At 40.6% G+C, this 18,971-nt stretch overlaps 1 protein-coding gene across 8 annotated transcripts in view; it reads left to right on the forward strand.

Annotated features, from left to right (window-relative positions):
* PLCH1 (phospholipase C eta 1) overlaps positions 1 to 18,971 on the forward strand; it is a 277,526-nt gene that overhangs the window by 233,830 nt on the left and 24,725 nt on the right. For all 8 annotated transcript variants that reach the window (XM_049867197.1, XM_049867198.1, XM_049867196.1 and 5 more), the window contains exons 12-14: positions 6,874 to 7,035; positions 10,973 to 11,044; positions 18,726 to 18,817. In XM_049867197.1, coding sequence (XP_049723154.1) covers positions 6,874 to 7,035; positions 10,973 to 11,044; positions 18,726 to 18,817 — 326 coding nt within the window. The remainder of the gene's footprint in view (positions 1 to 6,873; positions 7,036 to 10,972; positions 11,045 to 18,725; positions 18,818 to 18,971) is intronic.

Here is an 18,971-nt window from a genome sequence, read left to right on the forward strand (position 1 = left end):
AGACATTCTATTGTGATCCCTGTCAGAGCGGTGGGTAGCAGCCGGGCACCATGTAGTTGTTCTGGGCTTAGGCTGATGCAAGCTGTGGTACTTGTGGTCCATCAGCCCTTTGGATTAATATTTTCTGTGTGTCTTTGGTTTTCTTCATTCTCCTTTGCTCTGGATGGGATGGGACCAGTAGATGTATTTTAGATGACTGCTCGCAAGTTTTTAAGACCCCAGATTCTACTCACCAAAGGTAGATGTAGAACGTTTTCTTTATGAACTATGTTATGCCAGGTGGCCTAGATGACCCTCACGACTATGGTCCCCAGCCCTCAGCCCCTGTAACTCAGTCTCTCAGTGTGTTTGGATGTGTCTAGGAACCTTCTATGACTGTGCCTGGGTTAAGCTGTGCTGACTTTCCATATATTGTGTATTGCCTTTCCCTTCGCCAAAGTTAACACTTATCTACTATCTAGTTAGTGATCTCCCCCTCCCTTGTAACCATCAAAGATTGTTTCTTTCTGTGTGTAAATCTTTCCTTGAGTTTTTATAATAGTGTTCTCGTACAGTATTTGTTCTTTTGTGATTGACTTATTTCACTCAGCATAATGTCCTCCAGATTCATCCATATTGTTAGATGTTTCACAAATTCAGCATTGTTCTTTGTTGTTGTATAGTATTCTGTTGTGTGTATGTACCATAATTTTTTTATCCATTCATCTGTTGATGGGCACTTAGGTTGTAGGTACCTGTTCTTATTTCATTTTTCCTTGTTATGGTTTTTTAAGCTCATGTTTTCCTTCATATTTTTGAACATCTGAATATACTTATTTTAAAATAAAAGTGAATTTTCATTCTATTTGTTGATTTTTTTTTGTTTGTTTTTCTGTCTTAGTTTTTCTTCATGGGTTTTAGAATTGCGGATTGAAAACTCAATTTTGAGTGGAATGTTTTTTCCTCCTACTCTCTCTCTTTCTGTATTCACCCTCCCAATCTGGTTTTGGGGTTGCTTTCACCTGAAACCTGAGTTCACCCCCCACCATCACACATAGATTCCTCTCTCCCACTGGTGATGTTAAAGATACCATAGATCCAATAGCCAAGCAAAAGTTCCTCCCTCTTTTGATAACAAACTTTATATCTTTCACGCAGTAGTCTTTTTTAACTGCAAGGAACCCACCCCAGCTTTTTTCACCACTTGGCTTCATATGGAGCTCTAGTGGCGCAGTGGTTAAGAGCTATGGCTGCTAACCAAATGGTTGGCAGTTTGAATCCAGCCACTCCTTAGAAACCCTATGGGCAGCTCTACTCTGTCCTATAGGGTCTCAATGAGTTGGAATCAACTCGATGGCAATGATTTTGGTTTATTTCTTTCTCTTTGGGGGGCTTCATGTTGTGAGGCTAGCTCTGATTTCCCACAGCATGTAGGCACATGTAGTCTCTATTACACTGTGAGATGTGAATCCTTAGCCACCTCTGTCTGCTTTGGATGTGGAGCTGAGGCACACTTACGACCTGCAGAAGATGTTGCTTATGCTATTTTTTACCAGGTTATGACTTTTCTGTCTTTTAAAAAATTTTGTCTATCACTGGCAGAGGAGGGTACTTCAAAGCTTAAGCTCACACTGCCATGTGTAAGCCCACATGTATGTACACACCCAGTTCGCATTCACTTCAGACTGCTTTTATTTCAAGTGTATGAAGAATTGTTACTCTATTAAGATCATAAATAGATGCTTGATAGCTCCAAAGAAATATTGCTTTTTGCTACTTTTCTGACATTATTCTATTATTTTTATACCTGTACTAAAATCAGCTTTTAAATTCCAAACGGTTATTGAGCCCTACTAAGCACTATGCTAAGCACGTTATTTACAAGTTCTCATTGTAACCCCATAACGAGGTATAAACTCTCATTTCTGACATTTTACAGATAAGAGAAAATAGAGGTGGGAGGGGTGAAGTGACTTGTCCAAGGCTGTGGTTATATGAATTTTCTAGTGTTAAGATAACTACTATACCTGACCATTTATTAGACTCTGGCTTATTTGAGGAAATCTTGATTTTGTGAAACAGCTTCTCATTCCATATTATCTAAGCGTGATTACATGAAACAAGCTCCCCAAAACTGCCATAATCTTTCCAGCCAATGTGATTAATTCAGATGAGGAAAAATACATAGGTCATCCTTGATCACAGGGATAATATTGATTATGTATTCATCCTCAAATTTGTGTCTCTTGGAGAGTTTACCTAGCTGGAAAGACAATTATCTCACAGGAAGCAAATAATGAACAACACACTTCACTGAACTCGCATTCTGCTAAATCAGTACCAAATGGTTTTACCAGGGGAGGGTTCAGGGTTGATTGGAATGCCCAGACAGGACGCACGAGAGGCTGTGTAGCGGAGGCAGTAAACACAGACTCTGCGGCCAGACTGCCTGGGTTCAAAGCCTGGCTGCGCCCCTTCTTAACTGTGTGACTTTGGGGAGCTCACCCACCTCTCTGTGCCTCAGTTTCCTTATCCTCATCTTCTGAACAGGCATAATAATAATACCTCACAAGTTGCTCTGGCTCCCTCTCTGCCTGACTGCCACCTCCATGGGTTGCACTCACACTTCTGGGAGAGGGCTGCCCCAGGTGGCTCTGCACTACGGTGGCAGTGTCCCCACCTGCTGAAAGTGATGCCTCACCTGGAAGAGGAGCAGATCGACAACCCAAGGGACCCCCACAGCATTGCACAAGTCATTGTGTGATGGGCGATACAATCTGGAGAACCCTGAAGTCCAAAGTCTCACTCCTGATCTTCCTGAGGGTCTCTACTATTTAATTTAAAGGGCTGTTGCTATTTGAGAGCATCTTGAGATGCACAGAAAGAATGAAGATTCTAAATTCTGTCTGACTCTTATCGAGAGCCAAATTAATCATTAAACCCACTGCTGTGGAGTTGATTCTGACCCATAGCAGCCCTATAGGACAGAGTAGAACTGCCCCGTAGGGTTTCCAAGGCTGTAATCTTTATGGGAGCAGACTACCACATCTTTCTCCCACAGAGCAACTGGTGGGCTTGAACTGCTGACCTCTCGGTTAGCAGCAGAGCTCTTAATCAGCATACCACAGGGGCTCTGAAATTAATCAGCAGGCTCTGTATTTTAAGAATAAGCAGTTGTTCCCAGTCGGTAATACAAATCATCCGCAGCCTCTGGTGTGGTTGTATAAATTAGACTCTTTACATACTAAAGGAACAAAATAAAAAAAAAAAAAAAGGAAAAAAGCTATGAAGAAGACTAAGTAAGCTCAAACTCCGTAAAGAACTCAGAACAGCGCCTGCCCGTGACTTGCGCTCAGTAGACATTGTTCTCAACTGTAACAGGAGTTGCAGCGGCAGCACGGTCATCACTAACGTAGGTGCTGAGCTGGTTCTTGACCAGAAGGACAGGTTTTAACGGAGCTGAGGGAGCAGGCAGGAGACAGGGATGGCTGGGAAGCAGCTTTCCTTCAGCCTAAGACCTTCAGGTAACAGGCTTGTTGTTGTTGTTAGGCACCGTCATCAGTTCCAACTCATGGCAACCCTATACACAACGGAACGAAACACTGCCTGGTCCTGAGCCATCCTCACAATTGTTGTTATGCTTGAGCCCATTTTTGCAGCCACTGTGTCAATCCATCTCATTGAGGGCGTTCCTCTTTTTTGATGACCTTCTAACTTACCAAGCATGATGTCCTTCTCCAGGGACTGGTCCTTCCTGATAACATGTCCAAAGTACGTGAGATGACATCTCGCTATCCTTGCTTCTGAGGAGCATTCTGACTGTACTTCTTCCAAGACAGATTTGTTTCTTCTTCTGACATAGAAAATTCTTTGGGCTTGGAAAACTATACAAAAACCCAAACCAAAACGAACCCATTGTCATGGAGTCGATGCCAACTCATAGTGACTCTATAGGACAGAGTAGAACTGCCCTTAGGGTTTCCAAGGCTGGAATCTTTATGGAAGCAGACGATGGCCACACCTTTCACCCACAGTTAGTATATATTATCCTTCCTGCCTCCAGACTCTAGTCCAGGGGGAAGAAAGACATTTTGGGATGATGAGTTACTCTAGTGTTTTTAAAGCAGAGGTCTTCAGCTTTGGGTGGACTTTGGAATAACTGGGGAGCTTTCAAAAATCCCGATACCTGGGGCCCAGCCCAGAGATTCTGATATCACTGGGGCAGGGTGTGGCCTGGACAGTGGGATTTTTGAAAGCTCCCCTGTTTGAGCATCACTGAGCACCACTGTTTGAAAGGGTCCCTCCTAGGGGGCAGCAGCCCTCCAAGCCAATTCCCCTCTTTCCTTTTCCTTCCCGGCCAGAAGTGGCGGTTGTGGTTCTAGGCAGCCCTCTGCTTTCCCAGTGACCTTTCACTTTTATGCTGCAGACAAAACAAGAATATGTTTGCTATATTTATTTGTGGTGCAGAGATTCTGCCATCAAATTTCCCTCACAGAAAAGAAAACTGAGAGCCCTCACTGCTTCATTGAGGAAGCTACTGTTGGCTGCATTAAATGGCTCCTCCCCACCTGCCATCCCCAGCACCCTCCGTCTCCCACTGGTTCTGGGCACAAAAGAGCAAGATGTGTGTAGCTTTCGGCTGTGGTCCCTGGCGCAGATTCACGGTGGCTCACAGGGCGAGGGGTCAAGTGTCTGTCTCGGGTTCCTTTCACTAGAGCTATCAGGTTCCAGGCCCAAATGAGAATATATGAATAAAACCTCAGCCACAGATTTATTTGTTCTCCACAGCTGCTAATTTTCTCTCTGTGTAAACTATAGAGAAGAAAAAGGCCAACAGACAGAAATATCATTCTTTCAGCAACTCCCCGTGTTCCAAGGACATTCACTATTTAAGCAGCTCCAGCCTGCCCTGGCTTTATATTCTTAGCCTTGCTTTGTTGACAGCGAAAGGGTCTTGGCCTGATGACCGACCACCAGTCATCTCCTCACTGCCTCTGACTCTGTGAGGCCCTGAGCCAGAAAGGAAAGCCACGCTGATTTGGGGCATTCTGTGTGGCACCCTAGGTGCCACTTACACTTCTTTTTACCCTCACAACAAATGCACCCCCCTCCAGGCAGTGGCTCACTGGATCCAATGCCCTGGGAGTTCTAGACCTGGAGTTCTTTTGTCGGATCTGCTTCTGACCTTAACTGAAACCTTACTGGCTCTCTTCTACAGAGGGATTATGGGGACCTGTTTCCAAGGAATCATGATAAGAATAATGATTGTCTCAACTATGAGCCTGGCGATTAGCTTGACTCAGTAACTTATCTTTTCCTGAGGTAATACAGGAGAGATGACTGCAGCATTGTAGAGTGAAGTAGACGCAGGGTTTGGAATCGAAAGTCTTAGGTTCAAGTCCCAATTCAGCCACTTCACAGGCACTTGTGTTTGTACAAGTTGCTGAAGCTTCCTGCCTCTGTGTCGTTATAAGTATTCTCGACCACTTGGACAGAAATGGACAGGCATGCAGGGTCTCTTCTCAGATCCCGGTTGCACCTGTTGTCTGTGCTTTCCATTGGTGCCTGCGCAGAGCAGAGTAGAATATTTCAGTTCACCCCTTTGCTAGCACAGTGGGGTGTTAGTACCTGATGTAAACACAGCTCCTTTTCTTCTTTGCATTTCCTTTGGGGCCTGAGGGCTTCCAGGGAAGTGGATTGCCACATTAATTGGGTATATTAAAGGGTATACCAATGCATGTGATATTAATATAGGGAAATTCAATATCCTATCCTGAGGTAGATTTTTTTGTTTGTTTAATTTCCCTTAGGGCATCTATACTGCTTTGCTCTCACAGGATTAAATGAAAATGAATGCATTACTGGAAAACTCCCACCCATTCTTTAGGGTTCAAATCTAACGACCTCTCAGGGACAAGTTTGCAAGTGGAGTGAACTTTTGGTGGGAATTATTCTTGTAGGGGTAGTACCCCTTCTTCTCCTTGGGTGGGCTGGGTTTTGGAAGTAGTGGAGGAATTCACAGAGAGGTGTAGGACACAGAGAAAGCTAAAAAAGGACCTGAGAAGCAGAGGAGCCGTGAGCAGGGGTTGGCCCCTTGTTTCCAGGCTGAGTGACATGGCCAACAAAGCTCTGTTGGTCAAGACTTCAAGGAAATCTGTCTCCAGATCATCTAACAAGGATTCCATGAGCCACCATCTGGACACAGGCACAGCTTTGTTATCCAAAACCCTTGAAATTAGTTGCCATCTTCAAGTAATTACAATGACAAATCATGGCAGGTCAGCATGGAGTTCCTTCTGACTACACAGTGGCCCAGAGGCAGCAGGGAAATATTATCTCACAATAAATCCTCAACCCCAGAGATGATTCCCACAGCATTCTTTTCCCCTTAGCGAAGGAAGATGATTTTCTTTTTTAATGACGTATTCTTGCTTAAATTTGCCTATGTAGGTATAGAAAGTTTAGTCTCTGAAAACTTTCCCTGGCTTTCTCTGTATTGAAAGCATGAAGTAGCATCGTGGGAAGGGCTTTGAAGTCCTGCATTTGAATCCTGACTCTGTTGCTTGCTAGCTTTGTAACCTTGAGCCACTTAATCTCTGCATCAGTTTCTGCATCTCTGAAATGGGAATGGTAATACTGCCTTTATAAGGTTCTTGAGGATTGAATGCAGTCACAGGAAGAGTGGATGGCAGAGAGTGAGTTCATAATAAATGGTAGCCATTATTATTATAGGATTGGCAGGAGAGATCAAAATAGTACAATGAGCTTAACTTCTTAGAGGTAATTGAGAGAGAATCAAATTATAGAAGCAATGTTGGCTTGAACTAAGGGTCTATTCTAATTGATTCCATGTTTCTTTGGGGGAAATTATTTGCATTGCTTAATTCTTTGCAGAATAACGGGACCACTGAACATCAGGTAGAATCTTTCATAAGGAAAAAACTGGAGTCGCTGTTAAGAGAATCTCAAATTCGAGACAAAGAAGATCCTGATAGTTTCACGGTGAGGGCACTATTGAAGGCCACTCATGAAGGCTTAAATGTCCATCTGAAGCAGGTATGGAACTCCCCTCCTGTCCTTGTCCTTTGACAGAAAGAAAGAAAGCACCTCATGCATGTCTCTAATGATTTGTCCTTTGGGCAATGTTCCTCCAGCTTCCGTTAAGAACTTGGCTGCTAATCAAAGGGTTGGCAATTCAAATCCACCAGCCACTCCTTGGAAACCCTAAGGGGCAGTTCTACTCTGTCCTATAGGGTCGCTGTGAGTTGGAATCAACTGGATGGCAATGGGTTTGGTTTGGTTTATTGCTTGAGAAAGGGAAGTCTTTTCTTGCAAAATGGTCTGTTTGGGAAATAGTTAAAGGTGAATGGAAGCGGTAGCGGGTGGGGTGGGGTGGAAATGGCTCAAATACGACCTCACTGGGATCCTCCTGACAAAGCTCACTGCCCCTGGACTCCTCTTCCCAGTGCATGCTTGTGTGAGGGAGGGGTTTCAGCCTCTGCCCTCTCCACCTTCAGTCACCAGCTGCTCTGAACGTGTGTCCCATCTGTCTGCCTCTCCTCTTCTCCACGGCCAGTGTCCTAACCATGGCCATTGTCATTTCTTACCTAGACTTATCTTGCCCTCCCATCAACCTAATCTCTACTCTGAAATCTGCATGATTTTTAACAAATGGAATTCTGATCATGTCACTTCACTGTTTAAAATTCTTCAGTGGCTTCTCATTATGCTTGGAATAAATTCCAAACTCCTTAACCAGGATTTCAAAGACCTGCATGATTACATTCCTGCCTATCTCTCCTGTCTCAGATCTCTCATTTTTCCTGTCACGCCACCTCCCACCCCACCGTAATTGTCTTTACATGGCACAGTCTTTCCTCACATTTTCTTCCCTCTGCCTGGAACATTCCATCCCTAAATCTTTAGTTAGCTGTTACTCAGTCTTTTAGGAGTCCCTGGGCTACGGCTGTTAACGAAAAGGTCAGCAGTTCAAATCCGCCAGGGGCTCCTTGGAAACTCTATGGGGCAGTTCTACTCCGTCTTACAGGGTTGCTATGAGTTGACATCAACTCGGTGGCAACGGGTGTGGTTTTTGGGGGTTTTTTTAGGGTGGCACAAGTGGTTAAGTGCTTGGTTACTAACCGAAAATTGGTTTGAATCTACCCAGAGGCCCCTTAGAAGAAAGGCCTGGTGATGTACTTCTGAGAGATGACAGCCACTGACAACCCTATGGAGCACAGTTCTAACCTGCACACGTGGGGTTGCCGTGGGGCAGAATCAGCTAGACAGCAGCTGCATGTTTTTGGGTTTTTTGTTTTTTTTTTTTTTTTTTTTTGGTTATTCAGTCTTTTAAACTCCAGCTTGACTGCTATGTCCTAAATGAGTGCTGCCTCGACCCCTGGGTTAGGTTAACTATTCCGGGTATATTGTCTGTGGTAGCCTGTTAGATTATCTCTTTTCTGAAGTTTTTTTTTACATATTTTGCAATTGCTTGCTCAATGTCTGTCTTCGCAACTACAGGTTCCATGAGGACAAGAAGCCTTAACAGTCTTGATCACCATTATTTTTTTGGTTTTTAGGTATAGTGCTTGAGACTTGGTAGGATCTTCATAAAAATTTGTTGAATGAATTATTTGGGCTCTCACTGAGATGTAACTGTTTCCTAATGAAAATATCATAAATGGGCAAACAGGAGGGATATTGGGTTTATTGATTTTACTATTGTAGGGTGTTAAAGGAATTTATTCTGGCCCCTAGTTGACCCATGTGGCCATGTGGTCACTGGCTCCATTAACAGCAGCCTTCTCTGCAGCTACCACCTGTCTTCCAGTGTTCAAGGCTCCCCAGTCAGAGGGAAGATCATATGGGGGTGGCCACCCTTAGATCTAAGTGACCTCTTAGCACTGGTGATTGCTCTTTAGATTCCACACAAGTCCAGCCATTCAGCCGCTTGTCTGTTCCCTAGGTCTATTTTGTTTGCAAACATAGAAACCCTAATTCAAAATGGCTTAAGTGAGGAAGAAAGGGGTTGGGTTAGGTAAGTGGCCAGCTTATTTCCTGAGTGGTGTTCAGGGTGGGCTTAATCCAGAGGCTCAGTAGTGTCTTCAAGGACCCAAATTCTATCTTTCCGCTCTACCTTCTACAGTATTAGTGTCATTGCAAGTCTGCTTCCTCTCCCCTTGGTGGTTGCAGAGTAACTGCCAAAAGGTCCATGTTTTTTGACCCATGTCCAGAGAGAATGAGACAGTGTATCTGCCCCAACCAGCAAACCAGAATTCATGTTCAGCTCTGATTGGGCAACTTAGATCATGTGCCCACCCTTAAATTAATCACTGGTTTGGGTAGGTGTCCTTCTAGGAATACTGATTTGGGAAGGGTGTAGTATAATATTGCTTTGCTAATGCCAATGAACTTATGCCTGGAGTTCATGCTACAGTCAGTCAGCCCCTCTCAAAGTCCATGTTAGGGGAGCAGAATGGAATATTTAGGAGGCAAGGACAGTGTCAATTAAGGCATTACTGATGTACAGGTCATCACATAATTTTGAATTTTCTTCAGGAATTTTCTATCAACAGCAATAGGTTTCTCCCCTCCTCAGCTCCTCCAGCCACTGCTTTGTACAATAAACAATGCGATCTGCCTACCAATAGACGGGCTGTTAGAAGTGGAAAAGAACTCAGAGGTTAATTGATCATTTCACTGCCATTTCAGATAAGGAAATGGAGGCCGATAGAAGGGGGTTATAAAAGGACATGTGGCTAATTGGTGGCCTGGAGAGCAGTATTACTCCTGTGACCACATCTGTCTGCCTTCGTATTTCCATAACTTTTGAACAGTCAGTGATCAACATTAATAACTCCTCAAAGGCAGTGAGAGCTTTTATAGACTGGTCAACAGTTAACTTACATTACCCTGAAAAGCCCCCCAACCCTTCATGCCCACCCCTAGAACATTTTCCAGGCTGCTTCTTTCCCCAACCAATTCTCTGCCTTGTCCTTTTTCCTCAGTTGCACCTTTGATTCATCTCTATGGACGCATGTGGATGTCCTCCTCTAACCTTATGGTCTTATGTGGTTTTGCTCACACACATTTATTCCATGTATGTGGCCATCTCTGTTTATTCTCTGGCATGCTGCAGTCCTGCAAGAGCCTTCTGGTCTCTTCTTATACCTCTTCTTCAGCAATCAATTGCCTGATATATATTCTTAGACATGATAATTGAATAAGGTCTAGAGTCAACCTGTTTACCAGGGTGGCCTTTCTATCTTCAAATAAGACATAGGCTCGAGCAAGGAAGGCTGGTGTAGGAGCTCCAACCTGGAAAATTAACCCAGCTGAGAGACAACTCAGGAGCTACTATTTAAATGACAGTACCTCTTCCTGTGCTTACCACAGGAGTCCTTTTTTATAACAGATTGGTTTGCTGTGGTTTACTTAAAACATACACACACACACAATTCTATTACTTTATAGCTATGCTCGGATTTTATTTATTTTCAATGCCTTAAAATCCCTAATAGCAATGTTCAGTCAACATTGTGATCACTTTGTTCAACAGAATTGGCTCTTAATGACTTTTGGCCATTTTCCAAAGTTAAATCTACTCTTAACTGAAAACGATTTATTCACGGCGTTCAAAAGAAAGCATCCCAGATTGTGGAGAGCCTCTTAAACAGGCACTACGAGGGACTTGCACAGCTGGGTGTTGGTGAGAGGCCCTTGACCCAAGCTCTGGGATGTTGTTAGCAGGTGCTGGTTCCTGGCTGGTGCCCAGGCCTCTCTGTGCCAATGTTTCCATCTCTGGTGGCAGGCCCGGCCACCACTGTTACAAGAGTGGAGACAAGGAACAATAGGAATGAATAGGATCTGCTTGCCTGCCACTAAAGACAGGGCAGAGAAGGGGTCTCCATGCCACTCTACCAGAGCCAAACAAAACAAAACAAAAAACCCCTAAATCTAAAAAAATACTCACCATTTGCCTTTATTTACTCAGAATCCAGATGTAAAGGAAAGTGGAAAGAAATCACATGGACGATCCCTCATGACAACCTTTGGAAAACATAAGGTACGGATTAAGAGCAATAAATGTGTGTAATTCAATAAAAAAAATGTATTTATAATAAATTGGCTGAGCACCTTGCACAGCCCTTTTTTCTTTAGCCACTGGTGTGTTATACTTGGATTTTACTACAGATATAAATTAAATGATATAATGTGAAAAATGAACATAATTCAAAACTACATAAGATCAGAACTACCAAGGAAGCTCTCATTGTTAACTCGAGGCTCAAAAGCAGTGACATAATGGAATCATAAACATACTTGTTTGGCCTCCCGAAACTGCTGCACAAACTCACTAGGCGGGTGCACAGATACTCTCAAAATTTTTCTCCTTTAAAGGGAAAATATTTAAAGTATTTTAAAAAATTAAAATAGAAACAGACTCCATTACTGACAATGGTAGCACAAAGGTGGGAGTAGGGTAAATGGAGGTAAAGTGTTCTAAGGTCTGAGCTTGCTTGGGAAGTAGTGCAAATACTAATTTATATTATGCTCTATTAAGTGGAGGATGCATGCTGCAACCTCTGGGGTGATAATTAAATTAATAATAAAACAATGGGTGACTAAGAAATAATGGAATGAGAAAATGGAATGATAAAAAAAGATACTTGATTTAATTCAAAAGAAGCAAGACAGGAAAGAAAACAGAACACAGAATATATGGGACTAATAAAAAAAACAAAGAAGTACATTTAAATCCAAATATGTCAGTAATTACATTAAATGTAAGTGCACTAAAACTCCAGTTAAAACACAAAGATCGTCATATGTAGCATACTAACACTATATGTAGCATATAACGGAAACATTTTAAATATAGGAACCAAGAAAGATCAAAAATAAAAAGAATGGGAAAAGTTGTGCCATGCAATCACTAACCAAAAGAAAGCTGATGTAGCTACACTAATGGTAGGCAAAATAAACTTAAAACAAGAAGCATTTCTAAAACAACCTAGTTAAAAGGGACTGGGCGAAGGACTTGAATAGATATTTCACCAAAGAAGATATAAAAGTGGCCAAGAAGCACACGAAAAGATACTCAACATCATTAATTGTTAATCTTTTGCCATTGACTTGATTCCAACTCGTAGTGACTCAGTAGGACAGAGTAGAACTGCCCCATAGGGTTTCCAAGGCTGTAATCTTTACGGAAGCAGACTGCCACATCTTTTTCCCTGGAGCAGCTGGTGGGTTCAAACTGCTGACTTTTGGGGTAGCGGCTGATTGCTTTAATCTCTGCGCCACCAGGGCTCATTCCATTAATCATTAGGGAAATGTAAATCAAAACCAAAATGTGATACCACTTCATGCTCACGGTTGTTGTTAGATGCTGTTGACTCAGTTTCAACTCGCAGTGAACTCATGTAATAGGGTCGCTATGACTGGTCCGTAGGATTTTTTTAGGCTGCCGTCTTTACAGGAAGAAACCCTGGTGGTGTGATGATTAAGTGCTTGGCTACTAACCAAAAGCTCGACAGTTTGAACCCACCAGCGGCTCTGCAGGAGAAAAGACCTGGCAATCTGCTCTGGTAAAGATCACAACATAGGAAACCCCACGGGGCAATTCTACTCTGTCATATTGGGTAGCTAGGAGTTGGAATCGACACGATGGCACACAATGGCAATAGTCTTTACAGGAGCAGATCACTAGATTTTTCTCCTGCGGAGATTCTGAGTAGGTTCAAATGGCCAACTTTTCGGCTGGTAGGTGAGCACTTAACTGTTACATTCTTAGAATTACATTATGACTCAGCAATTCCACTCCTAGGCGTTGACCCCAAAGAATGGAAAGCAGGGACTCAAATAGATACTTGTATACCAGTGTTCATTTCAACATTATTCACAATAGCCAAAAGGTGAAAACAGCCCAAATGCCCAAGACATGAATGGATAAACAAAATGTGGTGTATATATATATATAAAAATATATATATATATATATATACACAATGGAATATTATTCAGCTAGAAAGAGAAATGACATGCTATGAAATGGATAAACCTTGAAAATATTTTGCTGAGCGAAAGAAGTCAGACACAAAAGACCGAATACTTTATGATCTCACTTATAGGAAATACTTAGAATAGGCAGATCCATAGAGATAAAAGTTTGTTAGTGGTTACAAGGGGCTGGGAAGAACAGAAATGGGGAGTTATCACTTAAGCGATACTGAGTTTCTGTGGAGAGCATGGAAAACATCTGAAAATGGGTAGTGGAGATAGTCGTACAATATGGTGTGTGTAATTAATGTTGCGAAACTTTATACTTAAAAAAAACGGCAAATGGTATATATGCACATATATATATTTGCTGCAGTAATAAAAAAAGGTATTACTAGAAATAAAGAGGGATAATAAGGGGGTCAGTCTATCAGGAAGCTAGTACAATTCTAAATTTGTATGTACTTGATAATATAGGCTCAAAATACATCAGTCAAATGCTGACAGAACTACAGGAGGTATGAACAAATCCATTGTCCTAGTGGGACAATAGCATAGAATAAGCTGACCAAAATCACTAATAGAGAGCTGTGCTGTCCGAAATGATAGCCGCTAGCCACATGTGGCTATTTAAGTGTAAATTAAATTAATCGAAATAAAATAAAAATGTAATTCCTCTGTTCCACCATACCCTTTTCAAGTGCTCAATAGCCACTTGAAGCCAGTGGCTACCATATTGGCATGGATAAGGAAAATTTCCATCAGTTGAAGAGATCTGTTGGACATTCCTGGTACTGGAAATTAGAACAAGAGGAACATCTTGACCTAACTGATACCGTTAGAATGCTACACTCAACAACTGCTGAACAAAAATATTTTTCAGTGCACATTGAAGGTTTACCAAATTTGACCATACCCTGGGTCATAAAACAAGGCTCATTAATTTTAAAGATTTGAACTCAAAATATGTTTTCTGATGATTCAATTAAGCTAGAAGTCAATGATAAAATATTCAAAAAAACTGATAGGTCTCTATCAATAATGCAGAAGATACAAATTGCCAACATAATAGATTCTAAAGTTGTTATCAAATGAATGAGCATATTATATATATATATATATATATATATATATATAACTTATGCCAATAAATTTGAAATTTCACGAGATGGAAAAAATTAAAGCTGACCAAAACTGAATTAAAAAAAAAAATATTTTCAATAGTCTTATATATATTAAAGCAATTAGATAATCCCACCCTCCCCAACACCCCCCCCCCCCCCCCAGGGAAACTCAGAGTCTATTTAAGTCCACTGAATTCTTCCAAACCTTGTGAAAGAAACAGTACCAATATTGTGCAGATTTTTAAAAAGAGTAAAAATGAAGGGACATTTACCAGCTCGTTTTACTAGGACTTCATATTCTTAACACCAAAACCTGAAAAGAACATTATAAGAAGAAATAAATGAAATGAAAATTATTGATTTTTTTTTTTTTTTTTTGTATAAACCTACATTTAAAATCTCTAAACAAAATGTTAGCAAGTTAAATCTTGTGGTATGTAAAATGGATAATATATCGCTACCAAGTTGGGTTTATTTCAGAAGTGCAGGATTTAACATTTGAAAATCAATGTCAAACATCACTTTAGCAGAATAAAAGAGCAAAACGATATGATCTGCTCAGTAAATGTAGAAAAGTATCTAATGCAATTTAACAGCCACTCGTGATTAAAAACTCTGTAAACTTGGATTAGCCAGGGGACTTTTAAAACCTAGTATCTACAAAAAACCTATAGCAAACATCATACTTATCGATGACGTATTTAAAAAGCTCCTGAGATAAGGATTGAGGTAAGGATGGCCATTAATACATCTTTTATTCAGTATCATAATTTTTTTTAATACAAGAGATCCTAACCAATGCAATCGGGAAAGCAAAACATTTACATTTAGAAGGATTAATAAAAGACAAAAAATGGTCTTTCTTTGCAGATGACATGATTGTGTAAGTAAAAAGTCTAAAAGAATTTATAAACTACTAGAATGAATAAGTAAATTTATCAATGCTGATACATTATACAAATCAGTTTGTTTCTATATCTCAACAACAATCAAATTAGAAAATAAAATTTATAAAAGTAATAATTTGCAATACCGTATCAACCATCAGATAATTAGGAATGAATCTATCAGAATTATACAAGACCACTACATAGAAAACTCCAAAGCATTATTATAAAAATTAAAGAAAAGAAATAGGGAAACTGCTCATACACTGGATTCAATATTGTTAATCTACCAAGTCCTCCCAAATTGATTGTAAATTCAGTGGAATGCCAGTAAAAATCTCAGCAAGGTTGCGGGGGTGGGGGGAGGTAGAGGTGCTAAGGGCAGTTAGGTTTTAAGCTGATTGTAAAATATATATGGTACTGTAAGAGCCAAGAAAAGACAATGGTGAAAAATAGAAAACTTTACAATACCAGATTACAAAGCTACAGTAATTTAGATGGTGTGGTATTGGCTTAAAGATAAATAACCGAACGGAGGAGTCTAGATGCTACTCTAGGTATAGTCACTTGAGTTACAACAAAGCACCTTTGCAATTCAGTTGGGAAAAGATCATCTTTTCAACTGAATATATATCTGGGAGGAAAAAGAGAACCCTGGCCCTTTACAGCCAACAGGTGAACTTTAGATCTAGATGTGAAAGATTAAAGCGACAAAGACTCTAGAAGGTAACATAGAACAGTATCATCATGAGCCTGGAATAACTGAGGCATTCGTAAACAGTACCCCAGAAAGGAAAATATTAGTAATTAAGCTACTTTAAAATTAAGAAGTTCTGTGCATGAAACCTGTGGCTGTTGAGTCCGTGGTTGCACAGTGGTTAAAATATAGGGCTGCTAACCAAAAGGTTGGCGGTTTGAACCCACCAGCGGCTCCTTGGAAACCTTATGGGGGCAGTTCTATTCTGTTCATAGGGTCGCTATGAGTCGGAACCGATTGAATGGCAAAGGGTTTGTTTGTTTTGGGTATGCATGAGAAGTATCAAAAAGCTAAGTTGCATAGTGGAAAGGAATGTTTGCAACATACATAGACAACAAAGGACTTGTATGTTGACTATATAAAAAGCTCCTACAAATCAAGCAACATACTTTTTTAAAAAATAGGTACATTACAAACGAAGATATACGAATGGTTAGAAAGGAAAAAGTGCTCTTTCTTATCCAGGAATGCAAATTAATATGACAATGAGATTGCATACCTACCCACCAGAATGGCTAAAATAAAAAGCCTGACAATATCAAGTGTTTGTGGGGATGCAGAGCAACTTGAGCTCTCATATACTATTAATGGGAACGTAAATTTGTGCAACTGCTTTGACACACCGTTTCGAATTATCTTAAGTCTGACCATATGTATATACTGTGACTTATTCCCATTCTTAGGTATATATCAAAAGACATAACAATGATAATAACAGCATTATTTGTAATAACTCAAGAAACTATTCAAATGTCCATTGACAGTAGAGTGAATAAAAATTTGTGGAATATTCACAGAATAGAATATTTAACAGCAATAAAAATGACGACATGATATCTACATTCAACACTATGATGACTTTCATGAACATGATGATGAGCAAAGGAAACCAGACTCCAGAGAGGACGTACAGTATGATTCAGTTTAGATGAAGTTCAAAAACAGGTGGAACAAACCCATGGAGATAGATGTCAGGATAGCAGTTACCTCTAAGGAGGAGTAATAACTAAATGGAGGAACCAGATTGCTTCTGAGTAGCAGATAATATCCTATTTCCTCTTTTGGGTGTTTTTACGTTGTGAAAATTCAGCTTACTGTACACTTAGAACTGGTGTACTTTTCTAAATGTATGCTACATTTAATACCAAAAAAAATGTTATGCAAGAAATCAGTTGCTTAATGGTAAACTTGATGCATGAGGTTTCTGTAAGGTCATTTAGTCCAAGTTAAGGAATGTGGTGTCTGGAAATTCCAGCCCATCACTGAGATAATTGATTAAAATGCTGGGCAAATTAGTCATTACAATAAAAAAAATGGAAAACAACCAAAAAGTTCACCCCTAAAGGCTACCTAAGTAAACCATGATTCATTCGCATAATGGACAATTATGCAGCCATTGAAAAATGATAGCTCTGAAGAGCTTAACATGAAAACATTAAGTGAAAAAAAAAAAAGTAAGGTGAAATATTGATCATATGGTATGATAACTGTGATCAGATGTGTCAAAACTGTATGTAAAGAAAATACATTGTCATTTCACCAAATGTTGCCTGCCCTTGGTGATTCACTCTACTTTTTGCATTTTGAATAAAAAAAAATGAATTTTAAATGGACAATTTTATTAATGTAACACCTCAAATTACTGACTATATGTGGAGCTAAACATTTCATTTCTTGATTACAACTTGCCATTAAATTAAAATGATCTTCCAAAGTGTTATATGGACTGTTCTAGCTACTGTAGAGCTAGAATTCATCATGCCTCAAATCATAAGAATAAATAACTATCCACCACTAGTTACGGATTTTTAAAATGACTACTAATAGTATTTTAAATTGGAAATTAACGTTATGTAATTTACAGAATGACTTTCCATGCCGTTTCGTTTAATCATCACAATAATATTCCTTTGAAATAGGTGGTATAGCCCCCACTGCCTTTTTTAAACCATGGTAGGGAACTAGAGCGGTTAACCAACACGCCACCTTGGTTTAAGGCTGAACTGGAACATGAGGTTATCAGATGCTAGGACTCACGTAGCGTGCATGCTGAGGTTTTTGAAGCACAAATAACCCCTAGGAACCCCTAGGTTCTCAAGGCACAGATAACAAATAAGATTCCAGGCTAAATTGGTGCCTCGCTGTCAGTGCAAGAGAGAGTTCGGTGTGTTTATGCCAACAATGTACCTTATTTTTTTTTTCCATGTCTAGAAGGTGACATGGTCCCATGATAATGGCATGGAGTCTCTTTCTCTTCCTAAATTACATCCCCCTGTCTACACTTCTTACCCTTTTGTGGGAGTTGTTTCTGGTGGCAAGGTTTTCTGTAAGTAATGGAGTGCCTTCCCATCATTTGTATTGTCATGATATATAGTGCCCAAATATTGGACCTCTCTCCAAAGTGGTAGGGGTGAAACTCCACCATCCCCAGAAGGTTTTGTGTCTAACAGCGTGTGTCCCCAAGACACCGGATTAGTCCTGGAGACTTTCAGCTGGAATCCTATGGGAGACAATTTTAATTCTGGTGCTCCTTGGAAACCGTATGGGGCAGTTCTACTCTGTCCTATAGGGTCGCTATGAGGTGGAATCAACTTGATGGCAATGGGTTTGATTCTGGTTTTCTACAAGAGGACATTTCACTGCTTAAAGTCATTTAAATAGGTACTGCAACACTGACCTCTGCCCTTCTTTGAGAACCTCAGTGCGTGACTCTAAGACTTCCATTTCACGTAGTTCCGAACATAGTTTCTGGGCACGAAGTCCTCAGTTTGCATTAATATTCTAATATAACTATGGCCGTAGACATGCTGGTTATTCATGGTGAAGCAAGCAGCGATATTTGATTTTTTTTTCAAGTTATTGTCCTTGTGTTTGTGTGTGTGAGTGGGTGTGTCTTTTAAAGCCCATTCCATTCTCTTTATGTTCTAGATTTAACTGATTGAGTTTGTTGTTTACCGTGTTTTTTTTCCCTAACAGAAAGCCACAAAATCGCGGTCTAAATCCTACAGTACGGACGATGAGGAAGACACACAGCAGAATCCTGGCAAGGAGTGTGGCCAGCTGTACAGGTAAGAAAGACACACATTTTCTGCTCAGACTCCTGAGTCCATGAGCTTGGCTGTTTTGGTTGTACCTGTCTGGAGAGTCAGATCACATGGTAAATGCTAGATGCAGTGGATCATGTGAAGACCGGCTGGACGTGAGATGGTAACGTGTATGGAG

The sequence above is a fragment of the Elephas maximus genome, chromosome 23, assembly GCF_024166365.1.
Source record: "Elephas maximus indicus isolate mEleMax1 chromosome 23, mEleMax1 primary haplotype, whole genome shotgun sequence".
NCBI classification, from domain to species: Eukaryota; Metazoa; Chordata; class Mammalia; order Proboscidea; family Elephantidae; genus Elephas; species Elephas maximus.